The sequence below is a fragment of the Equus przewalskii genome, chromosome 12 (assembly GCF_037783145.1).
Source record: "Equus przewalskii isolate Varuska chromosome 12, EquPr2, whole genome shotgun sequence".
NCBI lineage: Eukaryota > Metazoa > Chordata > Mammalia > Perissodactyla > Equidae > Equus > Equus przewalskii.
The window spans coordinates 1809280-1832126 of record NC_091842.1 but is presented as its reverse complement, the minus strand read 5'-3'; the positions used below and the strand labels follow the sequence as shown (position 1 = coordinate 1832126).

Here is a 22847-nt window from a genome sequence, read left to right as displayed (position 1 = left end):
TAGAAACAGTTGTGCCAGAACCACCTGGAGTGTTTGCTCAGCATGTGGATATGGGACACAGGTCCCACCTCAGACCCACAAACTCAGGATCCCTGGGGGCCAGGACTCGGAATCTGTGCTTTTAGCAGGGACACCGGGTGACTCTGGGATGAGAGGTCCCTAGGGGACACCGGTTGAGCCTGGGATGAGAGGTCCCTAGGGGACGCTGGGTGAGCCTGGGATGAGAGGTCCCTAGGGGACACCGGTTGAGCCTGGGATGAGAGGTCCCTAGGGGACGCTGGGTGAGTCTGGGATGAGAGGTCCCTAGGGGACGCCGGGTGAGTCTGGGATGAGAGATCCCTAGGGGACTTTGGGTGAGCCTGTGTTCCACCTGGGTCAGGCCTTGTGACCCCGATCCTAGCTTTCTCTGTTGTAGTTGACCGGCTAGTCCCCAGTGTCACAGTGCCTAGACTATACTCGCTTCATCTGCACGTTCCCAGGGAGACACCCTGCTTTCCTGCTGTCACATGAGCCACTGTCAGCTTCCCTGCTGCGCGGGCTGTGGCGGCCGTTCCTCAGCCCGGACCCGGCGTGCTTGGCGAGCGCCGGCGGCTTGTCTTACTCCTCTCCTCCGTGTGCCGTTTTATTTGGTGGCCGTTGTGTTGGGGTGTGCCCTGCTGAGCCGGAAGGCCGGCCCTTGTCGAGCGGTTAGAGAGTGTGCTGGAAGTGACCCAGCAAGGTTTCTTAAAATGCCGCGTCGAGCAGTGCCCCTTGGGTGCTGAGCACAGGGGCGGAGGGGCTGGCCGGCCGTCACCTCTGGTTTGGGGAGCACTCCTTACTGGGCCTCGTCCGTGGAGGAAGGGGCCGCGATGCAGGGAAGGGCAGCTTAGGGGGTTGCGACACACGGGCCTGGTGGTGGCCGTGGCGGCCTGTCCCCTCCTGCCCTAGGATGGCTGTCCTGAGGCCCCTCGTTGGCGTGCGTTAGGGCGAGGGCCTGGCGCCGGCCTCTCACCCTGTCTTGCTCCCTCCTCCTGCAGATGAGCAAGGTGTGGAACGACCTGAAGCCCAAGCTGAGCTGCCTCTTCGCTGGACCGAACAGCACCCTGACGCCACCAAGGTCCCCGCAGGACGGCGTGTCTCCTCACTAGAGCCAAGGACCGGGCCGCAGCTCCCAGCGCCTCACTAAAACTTCTTTCCAAACTTGTGTCCCCGTTTAATTCCCCAGACGGCGCTGCCCCACTCCCGGGGCCCCGGCGGCGCGCTGATGCCTCTGTAGCAGAAGAGCTGACGTCCGGGCCGGGTGGGGCCGGGCTCCCCTCCCCTCGTGGGGGCAGGGCCGGGTGCAGGCCCTGAGCCTCTGAGCGTCCGTGGAAGCCGAGCTGCTCCGGCCCCTCTGCCGCCTCCCTGCCCCCACCCCTGCGCCCGTCCGAGAAGTATTAAGATCCCCTGGGATGGTTTTCTCCCAACGCCCAGAGGGCAGTGCAGCAGGGAGGGTCCCAGCCAACAGGTGGTGTACAGGGGACCCCTATGTGCTCAGGCACTCCGGAGGGCTCTGGATTCCTGAGTGGGGAGGGAGGCTGAGACCCATGAGGGCAGGAGTCTCCTGCAGCCGGCCTGCCGCCGTTGGACCTGACAGGTGACTGGTCAGTGAGAGAGCAGATGGCCCGGGGCGCTGTGGGTGCACAGGAGCGGGCAGCGGGAATGGGGAGGGAAGGCAGTGACCTGTCTCCGGGGGATTGCTCCAGCGAGTGCCCTGGGGCCCCAGTCTGGGCCTGGCCTCCAGGGCCGAATGTCCCGCATCCCTCCCCGCATGCTTGCACACGTGCACACACTGTGCCCATCGTGTGCCCGGTGCTCGGAACTGCTCTGTTCTCTCCTCTCACAGACACCCCCTTTTTGCAGACCATGAGGGGCGGGTGGGGGGTGTTGTTCCAGCTGGGGCTCTGGAGGAGCACTGCTGTGGTCAGCCCAGCTTAAACTGACCTCACTTCACTTCTTGGGGCGACTAGAACCCTCCTGCCCAACCTACCCCCTACACGTGCTGACCTGGTGCCTGCTCCGAGGGGGCCGGCCATTCCTGGAGGGTCTGACCTCGGCCTTAAATGCCTTAAATGCAGCACGGAGCCTTCCTCTGAGGTCTGGAACCCTCGGGCTTTCTTGAGCTCACTGCTCCCATTGGCTGGGAGCTGGTTGGAGGAGGCTGAACCGGCACCATAGGATTTCTGAGATTCCTGCCTCCCGGGAATATGAGCTGACTAGAGTGGGTTTTCTCTGGGTCTGCCGTGGGAGCCTTCTGCCCCCGTGTCCACACACAGCCTGCAGGACTGGAAACGGGGCAGAGGCTCCAGGGTCACTCGGTTCACAGCAGACAGGCGGGCTTCCCTGCGGGGCTGACACCTGTCACAGTCCAGGGGAAAATGTCCCTTAGGGCTGGCCACACACTGGGCTCACTCCGCATGTGGGTTCTGCTGGTGCCAGCAAGGCAGCCGTGGGGGTGCCCCACCGCAGCCCACATGTGCCTTCCTGGCCACACAAGGAGCAGGCAGTGTCCCCGCGGAGCTGATGACCCTGGGCTGTCTGGATCCCTTGTCGCCTCCGGGCTGCTTGCTTCTTGATCTCCCTCTGCTGAAGAGAACCGCTGAGCAGATCCTGGCCCCCGGGGCTGCTCCCCTCCACTACTGGGTACAACTGAGCCGGAAAGCGTGACCACCAGGCCTCTTCTGTCTTGTCCTGCGGTGGCCACTGCTCACCTGCCTGGGGCCTGTCTGTGCATGGTGAGGGATGAGTGACCACAGGACAGAGGACAGGCGGGAAGAGACCCCAGCCAGGCCCTGCACATGGTGGGGGTGGGGGCCATCATGGGGAGTGCCTCCAGGGCAGGACAGGGCATCCTTGCACGGGTCACCAGGGGGACTTCTAGCACCAAAGACTTCAGACGTCCTTTTCTGACAGGAGCTGTGCTCAGGACTCCGCGCTCCTGGAGCGTCTCCTGCGGTGGAGACTGGGGGCGGGTCCTCGGCTGGAGCCCTGGCCCCGTTTTTGGGAGGCTCATCTGGAGGCCTGCCTTGTAGGCCGCGCCCTCCCACCCCAGGCGCTGCAGCGAGGCCAAGGGGAGGGAAGAGACTTGCTGGGGCGGGCTTCTCGGGAACGGCGGAGGGAAGCTCAGTCCCCTGTGCCAAGCGGCTGGGGACAGCAGAGGCCGCCTTTGCACAGAGCTTCCCTCGGCCCGAGCCTGGGCTGCGGTGGATTCCCTGGTTGGGGGCCCAGCACTTTGTGCTCCACTCTGTCCTGGGGAGGGTGAGGAGGGGCCACACCAAGGTCAGGGTGTCCCTGCGCCTCTGCGCCCTTCCTGCTGCCGGAGCTGTCCTTGCTGCCCAGGAGAGCCCGCGTACCGCCACAGCCGGCGAAAGGCCACCTGGTTACATTATCCCCGTGGGAGCCGTTCCTGTGGTTCCGAGAAATCCCTGTTCTGCATGGAAGGCTGGAGCCTCAGCTTGGCCCCTGGGAGAGTGCCTCTGGATCAGGTCCTTCCAGCTCGACCCGCTTGTTCGGTGCTAACTACGGCCACGGTCTAGTCATCGGCCGCAGACGCTGAGTAGGAAGGGGAGACGTGAGCTGGGAGGTGTCAGGGGCCGAGGGGGCCTCTGGCCTGACTGCGGTCGGAGCGGTTCTGTGTCCGAGGCCTGCCTTTTGCTTGGCGCGGGGCGGTTGTACGTATGAAGCACTTTACGAGGCTGCAGGTGTCAACTGCTACCACACCCGGTAAACTGGAGTTGTTTACAAATGATCTGCATTCCGAGATTCTCATCAATAAACTTACACGAACAGTTATTATTAAACGTATTTATAAGAGCTGGGTGACGTCGTGAGTTTTCTGTGTGAGTGGTGACTCCCCCTTCCTGGTGGTGACAAATTGGGACAAGAAGGCCCCCGTGCTCTTGGGCTAAGGGAGGGTGACTAGCCTATGACACATTAGGTCTGGGTGTTAGCTCTGGGCCCCGACCGTGCCTCAGTTTCCCCTTTAAGGGAGGTGGTGAGAGAGGACACACCTAGCCCCACCCTGTGGTCCCAACAGGAGCCTGTGGCACTGAGGAAATCACTGCCCGCCCTCTCCCACCAGCCGTCCCCTCACCCCAAGGCCTATCTCCTCTCCCATTTATGTCTTGTGGCGCGGGGCACAGGCCAGCACGTCTGGTGGCTTCCTGAGGCCAGGACTGGGCCGGCTGTGGTGGGGCTGGGTGAAGAATGTTGAAAAGGTAAAAGACATTTATTTCCCTTCCCAGCCAGCCGTGTTCCAAATAGAATACCTCCACCCTGGCTCGGGGCCGGGGCCCGGGGCTCAGACAGTGCGGCTGCCGAGCAGCTGTTCTCTGGGCCCGGAGGGGCAGCCGCGGTTCTGCCCCTACACTGTGTCCACCTCACACAGCGTGTGCTCCAGGATGGTGGTGTGACCCCGGAACTTGAAGTACCCATGGAATTTCTTCTTCTGAAGCAAGAGGGGAAACCAGTATCTGTCATCAGGCCACATGTCCTCGAAGGGAATCTGGTCCAGCTGGAACCACTGAGGGCGCATTTCTGTAGCGGGAGAGAAGGGAGGGCCCCGACGTCCAACCCAGATTTAACTGGACCCCTGGCAAGGCACGAACTGAGCAAGGCTGTGTGAGGAGCTCGACACACTTTGGATTTAATCCTCGCGACCGTGTCTCTCCTTTTACGTGCCCGGAAGAAGGCTCCGTTGGTGCTGTGCATTGCAGCACCTGCCTCTCGGCAATGCAGGGCGGGGAGCAGGCTGCTGGGGCCGGCTCCTCTCCTGGCTGTCCCCTCGCCTGCTGTGAAGGGACGGGCCCTGAGACTCACCGTCACTCTCCACGGGTGTCCCCCGGACGCTGTCTGTGCGGAAGATGTGCACGTCCATGAGCTCAGGGTCACCCGCGAACTCAAACACGATCTGGCCCACCTTGTGCAGCGCGTCCACGGTCAGACCGCTCTCCTCCTGCAGCTCCCTGCGGGCCGGGAGACGGATGGAAAGAAAGCGGCAGTTAAAGCAAGGTGCCCACGTCCACGCAGAACCCGAGAATGGCAGTGGGAGGATGGAAGAGCAGAGCATCTGTGCACGTGCGCCGAAGGGGCCCAGGGAGCCGCGAGTGGGATGCGCGGGCGGGAAACCCGGAGCGTCTCGTGGAATGCACGGCGAGCTCCCAGCCTGGCGGAACTGTGGAGTCGCCTGGGACCTTTGTAAACACTCCGATTTTGTTCAGAGGTTCTAGGGAGGGGTCAAGATTGTGACGAGCACTGGTTCTTCCTAGTTCAGCGCCCTCTGTAGCACGTGGCAGCCCAGGCCTGGCCCGGCTCAGCTGCTTGGGGGCCTCATGGGAGGCCGGTGGTGGAGCTGGGAACCCCCAGCCCGTCCTCAGCTCCTGCTCTCTCCCAGCACGTCTGCGGCAGGGCCCAGGTCCTGAACGGAAACCTTCCTGCCCAAAGAATCGTCCTTCCTCACCACAAGCAGAATCACGATGCCCCCAGAACATTCTAATGCTGTCGCCTATTTACAGACGTTTCCCGCAGACAATCCAGGAGGTGCCCACGGACTCCTCACTCAGAAAGAGCCCTTGTCTCCATCTCAGTGTTCTTCCTTTGGCTCTTTCTCCTTTGTACATCCCTTTAAAAATTGCAAGCGGCCAGCCCAGTGGCACAGCAATTAAGTTCGCACATTCTACTTTGGCGGCCCGGGGTTTGCCAGTTCGGATCCTGGGTGCGGACATGGCACCGCTTGTCAAGCCATGCTGTGGCAGGCGTCCTACATATAAAGTAGAGGAAGATGGGCACAGATGTTAGCTCAGGGCCAGTCTTCTTCAGCAAAAAAAGAGAAGAGGATTGGCGGCAGATGTTAGCTCAGGGCTAATCTTCCTCAAAAAAAAAAATTGCAAGCACATCACACACTGTACCTTCACTTTTCATGCAACAGTGGGGCAACATCCTACACAAGGAATTCAACCAGCTTCTCAACCGTCGTGCATTAGAGAATAAAAACTGTCAACGTGCTCGTGTCGATCCCCCGTGACGAGCATCTCTGTACATGCCCCGCACCACTGACTTCTCACCCTGGCTGACAGCTCAGCGTGGGCTCTCACTCCACCCTTGTTCAGTCACTCAGCAAACGCTTTCTGGAAGCTGTGCTGTGCTCAGGACTCTGGGGACCCCCAGAGCTGCTGCAGCCGTGAAGCTCAGAGTCTGCTGCTCCCTGTAGAGATTCACACTTCCCCCCGCCCCGTCTTTACTTCTCCGTCTACAAGAATGTTCTAATTACGTCTGACTACTTATAGTTGCAGGTGTAAAGTTTTTAGCTTTGATTTCCAGGTGAGGTGAGGACACAGCGCATCGTTACTTCCTGTGCCTGGGCCCAGGGCTTGGGGAAACCAGGGTGTTCATTCACGCACACCCCGGCTGGAAGGGCGACGTTTAAACGGATGCTGTCCTCAGCCTAGGGCTGACCGGCTCCCTGTGAGGCCTGGACAGGAGCCGCGGCCACCTGCTGCCATTTCAGATGCAGGCCCGGGTGAGTTGTTTTTTTCTTTTGAGGAAGATTAGCCCTGAGCTAACATCTGCCACCAATCCTCCCTTTTTACTGAGGAAGACTGGCCCTGAGCTAACTCTGTGCCCATCTTCCTCTGCTTGATATGTGGGATGTCTGCCACAGCATGGCTTGACAAGTGGTGCGTAGGTCCACACCCGGGATCCGGAGTGGTGAACCCCGGGCCACTGAAGCGGAACGTGTGCACTTAACTGCTGTGCCACTGGCCGGCCCTCCCCCAGTGATGTTTTGAAAGCTGGGATTTACTTGTTGAGATGGTTAATTAAAATTAGACTTGACCTAGAAAACAAATGTTTGTTTTCACTCAGGGGGTGCAAATGGCTCCCCACTTAAATGTAACAGAAGAGCCTAGCGGGGCCTCACCTGGGCTCTGGCAGTGGCTGGTGGGTCTCATTTTAAAAACTGCACCTCCCGATTTAATGTTCTGACTAATTTTGGTTCCTCTCCCCAAGCACACGGCAGCGTGTGAGATATCAGCATCTCCCGGGTGTCAGAGCTGAATCTCCATTTCACGGGCTGGGCTAATGAGACAGCGGAGATGACACTGTTACAGTTTTGCTAACGTGTCTGACTGCATCTCTGTGATGCTCATTTCCCAGATGGCAGATGGAGAACGGGATGAGTAACAAGTTGCACAAACTCCGAGCAGCCAAGTGCCATGGGGGCGTGGGCGGCGGGCGCGAGGGGCCTGTGGCATGGCTCGGGATGCACCTCAGTTATCCTCTCCTGCACTGCCTTCCAGGGTTCTCTGAACACAGCGCTCTGCATCCTCACTGCTTTGGGGACCGTCAGGGATACTGGCCAGAACGATGAGCACATGCCACACACCCAAAGCCCAACCTGACTCTCTGAGGGACCCGAGGTCCCCAAGTTCCTGGAACCCCCCCCCCGAAGAATGCATCATCCTTGATGCTCAGATGGCTCCCCCCGCAGGGGCATCGGGCAGAGGAGGGGAGACCCACCCACACACAGCTGCCCTGCACCTGCAGGTGAGCGAGGAGGGTGTGTTATCCTGGCTCTGGATCTGGGGCCCACTTTGGGACCCGAATGTGCAGAAGGGCAGTGCAGTGGATAAAGTGTGCACCAGACGCACACCCAGCGCCACCGCGACTCACGTGCACGTCAGAGGCTGGGGCAGCCAGGGCCTGGGGCCCGGGGAGCGGCTCCGTGTGTGTGCACGTGAGGAAGCCGGGGCAGCCCTAGCTGGGGCTGATGCCGAGTTGTCCTCAAGGCGAGTGAGGCCCTTTTTGCTGCTGGAGTCTCTGGGTCCTGGGACCCATCTCAGCTAGCTCCTCACGTGTATCAGAATGTGCCACTGGGCCTGCCCTTCTCACTCCCCTGGGCAGGGGCACAACAGTCTTTGTCAGAGGGTGTCCTGACCCTTGGCTCCGTCCTACACACTTGACACTCTGGGCTTCTGGGAGGAGGAGACGGGGGTCCTGGAGAGAGCTCCTTGGAACTGGCTGAAGGCCCTGGGAGGCAGCGTGGTGCCACGTGGTCACCGAGGCTGACCGGTCTAAATCAGGCGGTCAGCATGGCCAGGGGTGCTGGACATCTCAGTCCCAGTAAGGCCTGTCCTTGCCTTCATGCAGAGCTGGCCCTCTGCTCTTGGCTCCTGAGCATGGCAACCTATGCCACGTGGCCACGGGGAGGATGTTCTCCAGGGGGAGTGTGCTGCTGGCAGGGGCAGGGTACACCCTTGTGGGCGCCCGGCCTCGCCCAGGAGCTCACGGCGGTCAGGAGGAAGCACCCTCCACGGCCCTGCCTGCTGGACGAGGCCTCCGAAGCGCAAAGAACTGTGAGCCTCTAAGAGGCTACTGAGACCTTCATAGCAAAGCTGGGAGTAAGGCTGAACGACGAGAGGAAGTCACCGATTTGACGATGGTTTCGTGACCTGGGTGAGGTCAGGACAGAGGCACAATGTTGTGGGCACGGGGCTGCTGCTCCACCGGCCTCTGGCTGTCCACCGGGCATCTAGAGGGCAGACTCCCAGGGCCAGCGCAGTGTCAGTCAGTTCTGCCGAGCTGATTCATTTATCCGCGTATCCATCCAGCCACGTCATGCCTACAGAAGGCAGGCCTGCCCTGTGCGGGCGCTGGAGAACGAAACCGACATTACGGTTCTACGTGACATATGTCCTGTGTTTATGACAGTGGTGACACTACAGTGCAGTGGGGGAACATGGTCTTTCCAATAAATGATGCCGTGTCAGCTGCATATCTATATGGAAAAATAGGAATCTTGACCTTCTGCCATACATCATACACAAAACTCAGTGCCAGATGGATTAAAGATCTAACACTTCTAAAAGTTTTAGAAAAAAGCAGGAGACTATCTTCTTAAGTTTGGGATAGGCAAAGAGTTTTTAAAGGATGTGGAAAATGGTAACCATAAAGGAAAAAGTTGTATGTGGGATTACATCAAATGATAAACTTTTGTTTATTGAAATATCATTAAGAGTCAGAAGACAAGCCCCAGAGAAGATATTTGCAGTACATATGTTTGACAACTCAAGTCTCAAACGTTTAAGGAGACTTCTGGGTTCTGCTTCCGCAGGTAAGGAGCTTGGAAGTCACCCCTCCATCCTACAGCAAGTAAAAAGCTGAAGTGACCAAACAATCCAGGACTCTTCTTGGGTCTACGAGAGGGATGCAGACCCCTGCCCCCACAGTTAGAGGGACGGGCGCACGCAGAGTCCCGGCTGCCCGGCGCAGACTCGTGAGTGGAAGCCACTGCCCGGGCAGGAAAGCTGAACGGTAACTGAGGAGTCACTGCAGGCTCAGCGTGGCCCCGTCTGAGTTACACACTCCAGGGGGCCTCAGTCACTGGGGGCACGGGGGCCACAATATCGTGAGATTCATTTCCAGGAGCTCGACCAGGTTCCCACAGTAAATATGGAGAAAAATCCCCCCATGCTTCCTGCAGGGGGAGGGGAAGGAACCACTTAGAAATCCCCCAGAGCCCTCTGTTCATCACGAGGGGCCCCAGGGGGAACTAGTGAGCCAGAGCCTAAGTGACCTGCCAGATGGGAAACACCCAGGTCCAGCTAGCTGTAGCGACCCTGTCCCACCTAATGGGGGCGTGCGGGGAGGAGGAACCTAAGACACTCTTGTGAAGGTCACGGTCCAGAGGCACAGGCCACGGAAACCCCGAGACCGGATCACAGGACTATAAACGCTTCCTTCCCCCACACTCGCCCCCACAGCACGACAGGCCTGTTGATGGCAGTTCCTCGTGCCCGGTGCATCGTGTCTGGCTGTGAAGAACAAACTACAAGGCACACCAAAAGGCAAAAAAACACTGTTTGAAGAGAGAGAACAAGCACCCGGCATGGCAGGGACGTGGAATTACCAGACCGGGAATTTAAACAACTATGATGAATATGCTCAGGGCTCTAATGGGAAAGTAGACCGCACGCAAGAAGAGACGGTCAGTGTGAGCAGGGAGAGGGGAATCCTAAGAAAGACCCAAAAAGAAATGCAGGAGATGAAGAATGTCACAGAAACAAAGAATGCCTTTGACGGGCTCATGAGCAGACTGGACACGGCCGAGGAAAGAGTCTCTGAGCTGGAGGACGTGCCAACAGAATGCCTGATAACGGGAAAGCAGAGAGAACAGAGACCAAAAAAACGCAGAAGAGAATGCAAAGGACTGTGGGAAACTACAAAAGGCACAACATGTGTTTAATGGGAATTCCAGAAGAAGAAGAGAGAGAAACAGAAGAAACATGAGAATTAGTAACAACTGAGAATTTCCCCCAAATTAATGTCAGACTCCAAACCACAGATCCAGGAAGCTCACAGAACACCACGTGGGATAAACACCCAAACACCCACACCTAGGCATATTATCTTCAAACTACGGAAAATCAAAGATAACGAAAAAATCCAGAAAGGAGCCAGAGGAAGGAACATGTTGCCTACAGGAGAACAAAGCACCGTGTCCAGCTTCTCCTCGGAAACCACGCGAGCAAGAAGAGGGTAGAGTGAAATATGGCAAGTGTCGAGAGAGAAAAACTACCAACTAGAATTCTGTACGCTGTGAAATTATCCTGCAAGAGGGAAGGAGAAATAAAGACTTTCTCAGACAAACAGAAGTCAAGGGAATTTGCTGCCAGTAGACCTGCCTTGCAAGAAACTTTCAAAGACATTCTTTAGAGAGAAGGAAAACATATAGGTCAGAAACTTGGATCTGCATAAAGAAAGGAAGGGCATCCGAGATGGAACAAGTGAAGATGACATAAAGCTTTTTTCTTATTCTTAATTGATCCAACAGACAACAGTTTATTCAAAATACTCATAGCAACGATGTGTTCAATTATGGGCGCTTATGTCTGTGCCTCACATATAAATGCTCGTGGGCACTGAGGGTAAGTGAGATGAGTGACAGCAATGACACAAGTGGCGAGAGGGAGAATCAGGACGATTTTGTTATTATGAGGTACTCACACTACCGTGAAGTGTTATTTGAAACCGGATTTGGATCAGCTGTAAATGGATATTGCAAACTCTAGGGCAACCACTAAAAAAAGTGAAAAAGGAAAACTTATATGTTAAGAAAGAGAGAAAATGGCATCACATAAAATGCTCAATCAAAGGGCCGGCCCTGTGGCCTAGTGGTTAAGTTCCGCCGCTCCACTTCGGTGGCCTGGGTTCAGTGCCCAGGTGTGGACCTATACCACTTGTCGGTGGTCATTCTGTGTGGCATCCCACATACAAAATACAGGAAGATTGGCACAGATGTTAGCTCAGGGACAATCTTCCTCAAGCAAAAAGAGGAAGATTGGCAATGGATGTTAGCTCAGGGCAAATCTTCCTCAGCAAAAAAGAGAGGAAAAAAAAAGAGCTCAATTAAAACCATAGAAGGCAGAAAAATTGTGGAAGACAAAAATAGGAACACAGAAGAAGGGCAATAAATGGGAAACAGTAATGGATATGGTGGATACTAACCAGCTATGTCATTAATCCCTCTGAACATCAAGGATCTAAATGCACCAATTAAAACACAGAGCTCATCAGAGAGGATGAAAAAACAGGGCCAGCCCTGGTGGTCTGGCGGTGAAGTTCAGCATGCTCTCCTTTGGCAGTCTGGGTTCGGTTCCAGGGCATGGACCTACACCACTCGTCTGTCAGCGGCCATGCTGTGGTGGTGGCTCACACACAAAAAGAGCAAGATTGGCAGCAGATGTTGGCTCAGGGCACATCTTCTTCAGCAAAAAAATAAAACAAAACAGACCCGACTTTATGTTTTCTACAAGAAACCCACTTTAAATAGACACCTGAGGATTAATAATAAATGGATGGAGGAAGATACACTATGCTGACACTAATCAAAAGAAAGCAGGAGCAGCTATGTTAATTTCAGACAGAAGTGACTACAAAACAACAAAAGTTACCAAGGATTAAGAGAGCGTCACATCATGATAAAGGGGTCAGTTCTCCAAGAAGACACAACAATCCTTAACCTGTATGTGCCTGACAACAGAGCACCAAACCCTGTGAGGCAGAAACGACCAGAACTGCAAGGAGAGACAGACGAACCCACTGTCATTGTCAGAGACCTTGACACCCGGAACTGGACAGATGCACCAGGCAGAAAATCAGAGAGGACAGAGTGAAAGGTACAGGGAACTACAAATGGATACGAAAAAGACAGGCAACCGGATTACAAAACTGTGCAAAAGACTTGAGCAGACACGTCACAAAAAAGGATATCCGAGTGGCCAGAGACGCTGAGCAGGTGTGCAACTTCAGCAGTCAGCAGGGCGAATGGATGAAACCCTCACTGAGGTGTCATCACACTGACCAGAGTGGCTAATGACAAAGGCAGAAAATACCAAGGGTTTCCGAGGATTTGGAGGAAGCAGGACCCACACCTCTGGTGGGAGCTCAGCTTGGCACAGCTACTTCGGAAAACTGTTGGGCAGCATCTACTAACGCCGAGCACCTCTAATTCTCCTCCCAGGGAAATACCCAGCAGCAAGGAGTTCACACGGGCTCCAAAGACCGTACAGGGCTGTCAGCAGAACCGCTCGCAGCTCCAAACCAGAAACGACTCAAATGCCATCCATGGAAAGGACAGGCTGCAGCGTATTCACAACCGGAATACTAGACAGCAGTGAGGACTAATGGACTGCTGCTTCCTGGAGGCGTAATGCTGGGAAAAAGCCAGACGCAAAGGGTCATCCCACAGGATTCCACTTATGTGCTATTTTGAACAGGCCCAAATGATCAACTGGGACAGAAATCAGGGTGTAGGGTGACCTTTGGAGGGCAGGTCCCCACCCCATTTCCATCTCTTGACCCACGGGCTGGTCATACAGATGGACCTGTGTCCTAAAAATTCCCTGATGAAGATTTGTGCACGTTCCTATACGCATGCGCTATTTCAACACCAACTTGACGTATAAAATGTCTTCAGTCCCGGTCTCACAGAGCGCTTCTGGGGCAAAACAGATGGAAAGGGAATAATTAAATACGATTAGAAAGGGTCAGAGTGCTGTGGAGGAAATGGATACACAGCAACGCAGGATGAGATTTATCGGGAATAGCTGGGTGGGGGCCACCTTCTTACAGGGTCAGCCAGGCGAGGAGCCAGGAAAAGTGGGGTGTCCGAGGGGCAGAAAGAGTGTGGGGAGAGGGGCGGGGATGGGAAGGAGGGGAGAGGCCAGACCGTGGGGGGCTCAGTGGATGACACAGGACATTGGACTAAGTGCGATGGGAGCTAGGAAAGGGTTTAAAGTGTGAGAGAGTGAGAGAGACAGAGAGACCCAGACGTGGTTTCAGGAAGGTCAGCCCGCAGGCGGTCAGGTGGAGAATGGACCCGGGAGGGAAGGGAGGGGCAGAAGACCAGGCAGGACGCTCCCACCTGTGCAGGTGAGAGGGGTAGTCTGGACGCAGCAGTGCAGGGAGCCTCGGGATAGACATGACCTGCCTCCTGCTCTGTCCTGCAGGTTCCTCCCCCAGCTCAGACCCCGTCTGAGGGAAGGCCACTGTCCTACTCAGTACCGAGGGTCGGAGTCACGGTTTCTTAGTCTGTGTCGCGTTGAAGAAATGAATCATATTGAGAGGGCGGGAAGGAAAGCTCCTTATATCGTGAGACAGTTCATAAGGAAACGCATCAGGGCTGCCTCGGGGGTCTCAAGTCTGCTTGTCAGCAGCACAGCTGACGTGAAGCCACTGGGGGCTCCTCGTGCCTCGCCCTCAGCCCACCCTGCCTCCCCTGGCTGCCCTCTGGCCACACCACACCCCTCTGCGCTCCTCTGAGTACCGGGATCCCACCTTCCACCTGGCCCTCCGACCAAACTCAGGTCCTTCGGGAGTTCTCCCTCGTGCCCAGTTGTCTGCCCTCCGTCTCTATGCTGATGCCCAGACCACGGGCTGTCCACTAGACCCGCTCTCTACACACAGCCCCCCAAGCCCCGCAGCCAGAGCAGATGGGGGCCCGGCGGGGGCTGGGACTCGCGTCTCTGTGTCCCGACACTGAGCAGTGCTTAGGTGGTGGGCGCTGCTGAATCAGTGACCGGATGAACGGTCTTGGGAGGACACAGACCTTCAGACAGTGGCAGAGCAGACCTCTGGCGCCCCCTTGTTTCTGTCCGTTTTCCCTGCTGTTTCTTCTGCACCCCTCCCACCCCAGCGCTGAGTCTCGTCAGACTAGGTCTCCGCCCAGCCGTGTCCTCTCAGTGCACCTGCCAAAATGAACGAGCAGACGCCTCCGTGTGGCAGCAGCCCCGGGTCCCAGGCCTAGGAGGGCAGGTGCACACAGGAATACCACCTGCAGGGCTTTTTAAATGGGGGGCTGTAAGCCAGTCTTGCACCCTGAGGTCGACTTAGTGGACCATGATGAGCAATTAAAAAAATTGTAGGGGCCGGCTCCGCTGTGGCGGCCCAGGGTTCGGATCCTGGGCGCAGACATGGCACTGCTCGTCAGGCCACGTTGAAGCGGCATCCCACATCCCACAACTAGAAGGACCTGCAACTAAGATATACAACCGTGTGCCGGGGGTGGGGGGGGGGGGTTTCGGGAGATAAAGCAGAAAAAAAAAAAAAGATTGGCAACAGTTGTTAGCCCAGGTGCCAATCTTTAAAATAAATTACATTGGAGCATGCTTTCATGTAGTAAGGGCACTGCTATATCAAAGTATAAACATTTCTTACTGTGGGTTGTGATTTAAATTTAAAAAACCCCATAAGTTGAAAGCCACTGGGCTGCAGCATCGGCAGCTTCCGTCCTTTCCAGAAACCTCGGTAGTAGGCATTTGGGGGTTTGTTCCCCTCTCGGGGGAAGGTGGCCTTCAGGTTGCCAACCTTTTTCAGAGTAAGAACAAGATCAACAGGAGCTGAGGTTTGTGTAGCTTTGTGATGTTTACATACACACTCTCATTTTATCCACACAAGCCTGTGAAGAGGGGCAAAGAAGGTTGAAGTCTGGAGGGCTGTGTGATCTTGGGCACACTGCTCAACCTCTCTGGGTTTCGGTAGCTTCCCATGTGACGCTGGTTGTGTTGAGGATTAACTGAGACTGTGTGTGCAAAAGGTTTCTGATAGAAACGCTCACCATCAGCTCCCCTGAACAAACGAAGAGACCAAGTGACCGACCGGGCTCTGAGCTAGAAAGAGGAAGCCACGTGCACAGCAGCCTCCCAGATCCGTCCTCACCCCGCAGTGCAACAGCTCACGTGTACTCAGCACTTAGCACGTGCCAGGCACTGTTCCTAGTCCTTTATATTCATTTTCTCATTTAATCTCCACAACAATCCTAAGCAGCAGCTCCTGCTATTATTCCCATTTTGCAGATGAAGAAACTGAGGCTCAAGGGCTAAGTACATGCCTCAGGTCACATGGCTCTAAGTGGTGACATCAGGAGTCTGGCTCTACGGCTGGAATCCTTACCGCCTGCAGAAGCTGGTTCTGGGGTCAGGCCTACCCCTCCCTCACCTTTTGGCTCCGTCCTCGATGGTCTCTCCTTCTTGAACTTTGCCGCCGAAGCCATTCCACCGGCCGACCCCGAAGCCTCTTTTCTTCATGCCCAGGAGAACTCGCTGAGGCTCCAGCACCAGGACCAGGGTGTAGAGCCTGGAGACACCCATAGTCCCCTTGGGTTCTGTGAGGAAGGCAAGAGGGCTGGGTCAGCTTGACGGGCGTGGATGGCAGCATGTGTACTGCCGTGGCCGGGGGCCAGCGGGAGTGGAAACATGCATCGGAAGGCAGGGAGGGGAAGCTTGGTGGTCATTTCCCGGCTCTGCCATGTGTGGCTTGCCTGATGCAGGTGGAAGCCTGCCACTGAACAAATGATCTTCTGGGGTAAAAAAAGAGGCCTGGCCCTCGGAACCCAGTGGGATCAGTGCCCAGGCCCTTCAGTCCTCAGGGCTGATGCAGGAGGTCAGGCGACGGCCACAGCTCCCTTTCCCCACTCCTTGGCACAGGGCTGTTCTGCAGCAGTGGGAGGGCAGTCCAGCCTCTGTGCCCAGCTGGCACCAGGATAACCATGCAGTTTATCCAGCGGTTGTGGAGCCAGGCTTTTGGCCTGGCCTTGTCGTTAATGGGGCCTTCTTCTGGCCTCCTGGGATCTGGCTTCTTCCTCTCTGCAGTAGGAGATCTCCAGATTCCCAAGAAATGCTCCCGACAGTGGAGAGTCCACCCAGCCAGGCCTGGCTGGTCCTCCATCCTGTGCCAGGAGTTCATGCTCTGCTCACAACCATTGCTGCTCTGGGACCTGGCACTCAGAGAGGGCACTGGATCCACAAGGGCCCCTCTTGCTCGAATGGGTGTGCATGGTCCAGAGAAAGACCCTGAGGGTGACATCTGGGTTGCTGCTGGAGAACCAGGACCAAGGTCTCTGGGGCTCTATCCCTATCCTGGCCTGGGGCCCACTGCACATAAGTCTCCTGCTCTGGGGACCGCATCAGAATGACACAGGATTCAGGACCAGGATCCTCCTGGGAAGCTATGGTATCTGAGAACAGGCACCGACAGCTGAATCCTGGTGGTGGGGGGAGTGAGTTTCTGATGCTGAGGCTTTCTTTCGGCCTGCACACTCTGTCCTGACGATGACCTGCTCACACCCAAAGCCCTGGCTTCCTAAGTCAACGGTGATGGTGATGAAGATGGATCCTGGGTTGTCAGCTATCACTTACTAAGCACTGACCATGAACTTCTTTCTAAAAAATTATCCCATATAACAGACCCAACAACTCTATCTACTAAGACTTGCTTAAGACTAAGACAAGCAGCCAGAGCAGACGGCTCGGCACTACAGTTAGACGGGTCCTCAGAGAGGCCATCTAACGTCAGGGGCTGGGAGGCTGGCAATGGGGCTGGGCAGCCCCACTTGTTAGCCACGTGGCCTCTGAGTCCAGTGGTATGTAAACTGAGGCCGTCACCAGGGTTGAAAGGGACAATATCCTTAGATATTGCTGCTGACAAGCAGACTTGTAAACGCAGGTTCCCTGGCCGCCCCTCCCAGGGGCCCGGCGCCCCAGGCCCCCACCCCAGTCCTTGGTCCGTCCCCTGCGGCCTCTGCTCACCTGCCCCGCAGCCCCAGCCCGCTTCCCGGCCCCCCGCTCTCTTGGCCCCGCTCCCTCGCTGCCCCCTCACCCGGCCCGCCCCCTGCTCCTCGGCTCCAGGGCTCACCTGACCGGCCACCGGCTCCGTTCCGCGCGCGCCGTCCGAACCGGCGCGCCGCTTCCGGGGGCGTGGCCTTGGGCCGGAAGCGAGGCGGGCACTTCCGGCGGCGGGAGAGGTCGGCGCTGATGGCTGGGTGAGCGGGGCCGGGGGACGGGGCGCCCGTGCGGCGTTCCGGGGCCGCCTGCTGCCCGCGTGCGGGAGGCGGGAGTGGCCAGCGGCCCGCCCCACTCTTCCCCGTCCGCAGGGGCGCGGGTCCCGCCTCCGTCCCGGCCCGACACGGTCAGCCCGGCCAGGTGACTCGAGGAGGACTGCAAACGCCAAGCCACAGTGGGCGAAGGCTCCCGGGGAGCGGCGGGCGGGCAGAGAGCTGTAGACGGCTGGAGGAGAAGGGCAGGGGAGGGGTCCCGCGGGGGGAGAGGGGGAGGGGCAGGTGAGAGGGTCCCTGCAGGTGGAAGTGAAACTTGAAACTGCATCCAGGAGGTGGGGTGGGGCTGGAGGTCGGCTGCCCTGCCCAGATCAGGCCGGGGTGGGTGTGTCCCTCCACCTCCACTCGTCCTGGGCCATTGGAATAAGTTCTGGGGTCCAGGACCACCCTGTGCCCTATTCCTTGCAGACCCCTTCTGTCCTTTGAAGGCAGTGATTCCGGAGTTGTCAGTCTCCAGACCTTGTCACGTGCTTTGGTGTTGAAGGGGCTTTGACCTGGAGCCGTGAGGATAATGACAGCCTTTTTTCCATCAGAAAAATACATATAGGACTTACTTTGTAGGGTTGTTCTGAGAGTTAAATGGGGGAGGTATGGATAGCTCCCGGCAGTTGATAAACTGTTCAAAACCTAACTTTGCCAAAGAGAAATGGAAATTGCCTTTGAAGTGTTCGCACAGGTTGAGTTCAAGTTTAGTAAGAAACGTGGCAGGTAGGGCCCATGCCAGCCGCTAAAGTCATGGAACGCAGTCACTGTAAGACCTGCCTCATGGGTTTTGCATGGCCTCTCAGAGCCCGGTGATTGTTCCTAGCAGGTGAGGAAGAATATAACTCTCGCTGATTTTTTCAGTACTGTTAACCAGTACCGGGAATATTCTGGTTGACACAAACAAGGTGACCGTCCCTGATGTTTAAGTTTTCCTTCTGAAGAAAACACGAGGACAGAAGAAACACTTCTTGGCTGAAGGGTAGATGCCAGCTGTGTTACTTTGCCGGGTCTGCCCTAACAGAGCGCCAGAGACCATAACAGACGCCCCAGCCCGGGCGGCTTGCCCGGCAGGAATGTATCGTCTCCCGGTGCTGCAGGCTAGAAGTCCGAAGTCAGGTGTCAGCGGGGCTGGTGTCTTCTGAGGCCTCTCTCCTTGACTTGTAGATGGCCGTCTTCTTGCTGGGCTTTCCTGTGTCTGTGTGTCCACCTATGCTCTTAAGAAGGATACTAGTCCTATTGGAATAGGGCCCACCCATATGACCTCATTTTAATTTAATTACCTTATTAAAGACCAGTCACATTTTGAGGTACTGGGGGTTAGGACTTCAGCATATGACTTTTGCGGGGAGGGGGATGGGACACAGTTCAGCCCACAGAAAGCCCTGCTTTCTGGCTGTGCGGCTTTGTCAAGTTACATCGCCTCTGGTCTCCGTGCCCATCTCTAAAAGCGGGCAGCGTGAACCAAGGGCCCCAACGAGCTCTGATCCGCGGGTCTATATGATGCCAACCTGCTTGCTCCCTTTTCCTGTCATCAGGTCCTTGAAGCTGCTGTGTGCTTCCCTTCAGCGTCAAGGCTTCCACACTGCCGGGGGTCACTACAAGGGTCGCACCGGCGCTGAGCATCTGTGGCTGACACGGCATTTGAAGGACCCATTTGTGAAGGCTGCGAAGGTGGAGAGTTACCGGTGTCGAAGTGCCTTCAAGCTTCTGGAGGTGAACGAGAGGCACCAGATCCTGCGGCCTGGCCTCCGGGTGTTAGACTGTGGGGCGGCTCCAGGCGCGTGGAGCCAGGTGGCTGTGCAGAGGGTCAACGCCGCAGGCACAGGTGGGGCCTCCTGCTGCTCTTAGGGCCCCTGACCACCGGGAGTCTGTAGACGCAGGGCAGCTGCCCTCTGCCCGAGGACACGGGGCAACCGGGCCACTTGGTGAAGGCACATACTTCTGAGTTGGTTGTTTAGTAGTAATAATGGTAAAGATAGGACACTGACATTTTCAAAATGAAAAGGTAAAAAGGTATAAAGAAAATTAAAATCACCTCAAATCACACCACATTAATATATGCAAATGTGTCAGTGTGCATCCTTCTAGAATTTGTTTTTGCATACATAACTACATATATATATACTTTGTTTTTCAAAAATGATACTATACCAAACTCTTGTTGCTGGTTTAGAGCCTTGATGGAGCTATTTTTTTCTCTTACTTATATATTGCCACTTTCCACGACAGTACAGCTGAATCAGCTCCAGAGGTTTCTGGGTCCTGGTCCTGGTAGCCCTGCATTTCTCAGAGGTCCTGCTGGGGCTGCTTAGCCCACGTGGTGGGGGCTCTGGATTCTCCACTCTGGCCCAACCCGAGGGCCTCATCTATATAAAAAAAGTCCCCCTGGCTAATAAACAGATAAACCAACCCACACAATTTAGAAAACTGTGTCGTCCTGCTAACTGGCTGCATAATATTCCAGATAACGGGTGCCCTGTTGGTGGTTAGGCCGGCTCCTCATCTGGGCATCAAGGTGCTTTCCGGCCTTCGGCTATCATGCAGGACGCTGTGGTGAATATCCTTAGCACTGATATTTCCTGCCGAGGGTACTGAATGCACTGGCTTTGTGACATGTGACAGTTCACAAAGATCTCCCCCAAACACCTTCCAGTGGGGACGTTTGGGCCCATTTTCCTAATGAGAAAATTGAGGTTCTGAGGCGTTGAATGAGCTGCTGAAAGGACAGCCCTGGGGATGCTGCTCCCCAGGTTCATTCGTCAGCCACATTACTCTGGGTGGGATGCCTCATGGGACTCTCGAGCAGGCGAAATTATTTTCCAGCTCATTAAATGTTGATCGACCAAGTGAATGAAGTGTCACAAACTTTAGCTCCTCCCCCACCGCTGGGCCCCTCCACAGACTTGCTAACAGCTGGTTCAGTGGCTCCTCCTCCCCAGCAGCTCTTCTAGAGAAGCGGAGAGACGGCCAAGCTGAACTGCTAGGAACAAGTGGCAGAAGCGAGGAGGGCGCAGGTGACATGATGTGGTTTCTTTTCCTCCCAGAAGTGGCAAAAATGCAACCAAAGCCATTTGCCTTGAGTGGACATTCCTGAGGTGGGGGTACGTGGGTGTTAAAGGGAGTCAAGTGCGTGACATGAGATGCGAGATGTCCCGCTTTTCAGGGCTGAGAATTGAGGGTTTTCACCTTTGAAAAACGGGGTCTGCTGCAAAATATCTGGACTCCCAAGCTTTAGAGAGAAAGAAAACACACATTCCCCCTGCCTTGCAATGGCCTTTTTATTAAGCAGATGAGCTAGCAAATCTGGGACGTTACCCTGGACTTACCCACCCTGGTGGGTGTCAGCAGAGCAAAGGCCCTCCTTGGCGTAGGGCAGCGACACAGAGGGGACGCCAGGGCTTGTGAGGGGTGCTTTGTGGGTGCAGCATGAGAGGATGGCGAGGGGGACGCTGGGGACCACAGTCATGCAGGCACATGTGTTGTTTTAGGTAAGGTGAAAAAATGACATCTTTTATGTCACAATGGGTATCACTCAAATCTGGGCAGGGCTTCACTTTTTGTACCTTATTTGTCATCTCTCCATCTTCCCCTTCTCTGGGTTTGTTTCTGATAGTTTCTACATTGAGAGAAATTGGATTAAGTTGCAGAACGGACTTGTTGATTTAATCCAGAGGCACTTTATCTACTACTGTGTCATTTTCTGTTTTAGTTTATCACAAAGGCCACTCAGATAAGAAGCGTTTCATGGAGAGCCAGCCTCAGGGAGTGAAATGAAATCAGACGTGGAGTCACGTCCCAGGGCGTGGCCCCAGGTCTCCCTATGGCTCCGTGTGACTCTGGGACAGTCACTTTTCTCTCTGGGCCTCAGTTTCCTCAGATGCAGAGTGAAGGACCACCGCTCCCCACCATGTGTTTTTATAGAATGCATAGAAAGTGGGAAAAGGCCTGTGTCTACGTATTTTCACAGGAGCTCTTTTCCTTGGTCCTGACTTTTAATTTCTATTCTATTATTTTGTGCGTGTATTTTTGTGGGGAGATTCAGGGTGTAAATAAATAATGCATTCACTGTTTCTTCCTCAGATCCTGGTGCTCCTGTTGGCTTTGTGCTTGGGGTAGATCTTCTTCACATCTTCCCCCTGGAAGGAGCGACTTTTCTGTGCCCTGCTGATGTGACTGACCCAAGAACCTTCCAGAGAATCCGAGAACTGCTTCCTGGAGGGAGAGCAGATGTAATTCTCAGCGACATGGCACCCAACGCCACAGGGATCCGGGGCCTCGATCACGACAGGCTCATTAGCCTGTGCTTGTCCCTTCTGGACTTGGCTCCAGACACCCTGTGCCCTGGGGGAACGTTCCTTTGTAAAACCTGGGCTGGAAGTCAAAGCCATCGGTTACAGAAGAGACTGACAGAGGAATTCCAGAACACGAAGACTGTGAAACCTGAAGCCAGCAGGAAAGAGTCTTCAGAGGTGTACTTCTTGGCCACACAGTACCGAAGAGGGAAGGGGTCTGTGAAGGCCTGAGGGTTTCTTCCGCCTCTTCTGGTCCCTTTTGACTGCAGACGTAGCCTGAGCTCTTTCCTGAAGTGCAGCTGGGGAGACAGAGCTGGATCTGATCCCGGCCACGCAGCAGGCAGGACAAGTGGGGACCGTTTTTGTAAAATCAAAAAGATAGGACAAAGTATATTCAGTGTCCATGATATATGATAACAGTCTCTCTAACATGATTTGTGAGGAGGAAGTTATGAGGAAGAGACAGGCAGAGGTAACAGGAAGAGAAGATAGACTGAGGAAGATAGACACGAACACGCTGAGGCAGAGATGCACGCACACACACTTGTATGTCAGTGCTCGTCTTGCAGACTGTCAGCACGTTACAGAGAAACGGCTTCCACTGCGGCTCCTAGAACACAGCACACAGGTTTCCAGTTGTTATTTTGGCTTTCCAGTGCAATGTAGAAAAGTGAAATTTCAGCCTGGGGATTAATTTCCATCTCTCTGGTGAATGATCTAGAAACACATCCATTCTTCAAGCAGCGCAGAGTTCCCACAGCAATTAAGGAAGACATTTGGTATGAATTATGCATGGGGTGGTGTGCTTTGGTTTTTGCCGCGAATATGCGTTGCTTGCTGTAATGCCCCAAGCTCCCGAGACCATAAAGGTAATTGCCAAAGCAAGCTGTGATGTGGTGTGTTCATTTATTTCCTTTTATTCTCTTCCAGGAACTCGATGCAGCTTTGTGAAACCATAAAGATTGTATTATCTTGAGAAACTTCCATGCTTTTTTTTTTTTTTTTTAATCTGCTGGTTTCTTCAAAGCCATTTCCTGGAGGTGTGCTCATCCCTCGAGCAGTTTGACTGTGAGAGGATGATTAAACCCCAAGGACCAGCGGGGGAAGGAATGCTAGATGCCCAGGAGTCTCCATGAGTCCGGGGGCTTGGTCCAGCTCCCTGATTT

At 55.4% G+C, this 22847-nt stretch overlaps 3 protein-coding genes across 12 annotated transcripts in view; 2 read left to right on the top strand and 1 right to left on the bottom strand.

Moving 5' to 3' along the window:
- Window positions 1-3831, top strand: part of SNX8 (sorting nexin 8) — a 66414-nt gene extending 62583 nt beyond the window's left edge. For all 8 annotated transcript variants that reach the window (XM_070567335.1, XM_070567334.1, XM_070567336.1 and 5 more), the window contains one exon: window positions 1017-3831. In XM_070567335.1, coding sequence (XP_070423436.1) covers window positions 1017-1127 — 111 coding nt within the window. In that variant the 3' untranslated portion in view covers window positions 1128-3831. The remainder of the gene's footprint in view (window positions 1-1016) is intronic.
- On the bottom strand, window positions 3808-17403 carry NUDT1 (nudix hydrolase 1). Of its 2 annotated transcripts, none has more exons than XM_008521365.2 (4): window positions 17206-17403; window positions 15511-15676; window positions 4837-4982; window positions 3808-4554 (listed from the first exon to the last, which is right to left on the bottom strand). In XM_008521365.2, the coding sequence occupies exons 2-4, from the start codon at window positions 15660-15662 to the stop codon at window positions 4382-4384; spliced, it is 471 nt and encodes a 156-aa protein (XP_008519587.1). In that variant the 5' UTR covers window positions 15663-15676; window positions 17206-17403; the 3' UTR covers window positions 3808-4381. The 2 variants fall into 2 exon arrangements, with proteins under 2 accessions (XP_008519587.1, XP_070423462.1); XM_070567361.1 differs by having other exon boundaries at window positions 17170-17219.
- On the top strand, window positions 17274-22566 carry MRM2 (mitochondrial rRNA methyltransferase 2). Of its 2 annotated transcripts, none has more exons than XM_070567360.1 (3): window positions 17274-17332; window positions 18925-19214; window positions 21470-22566. In XM_070567360.1, exons 1-3 carry the CDS (start codon window positions 17325-17327, stop codon window positions 21910-21912), a joined length of 741 nt encoding a protein of 246 aa, XP_070423461.1. In that variant the 5' UTR covers window positions 17274-17324; the 3' UTR covers window positions 21913-22566. The 2 variants fall into 2 exon arrangements, with proteins under 2 accessions (XP_070423461.1, XP_008519586.1); XM_008521364.2 differs by having other exon boundaries at window positions 17314-18215.
- The last annotated feature ends 281 nt before the right edge of the window (window positions 22567-22847 follow it).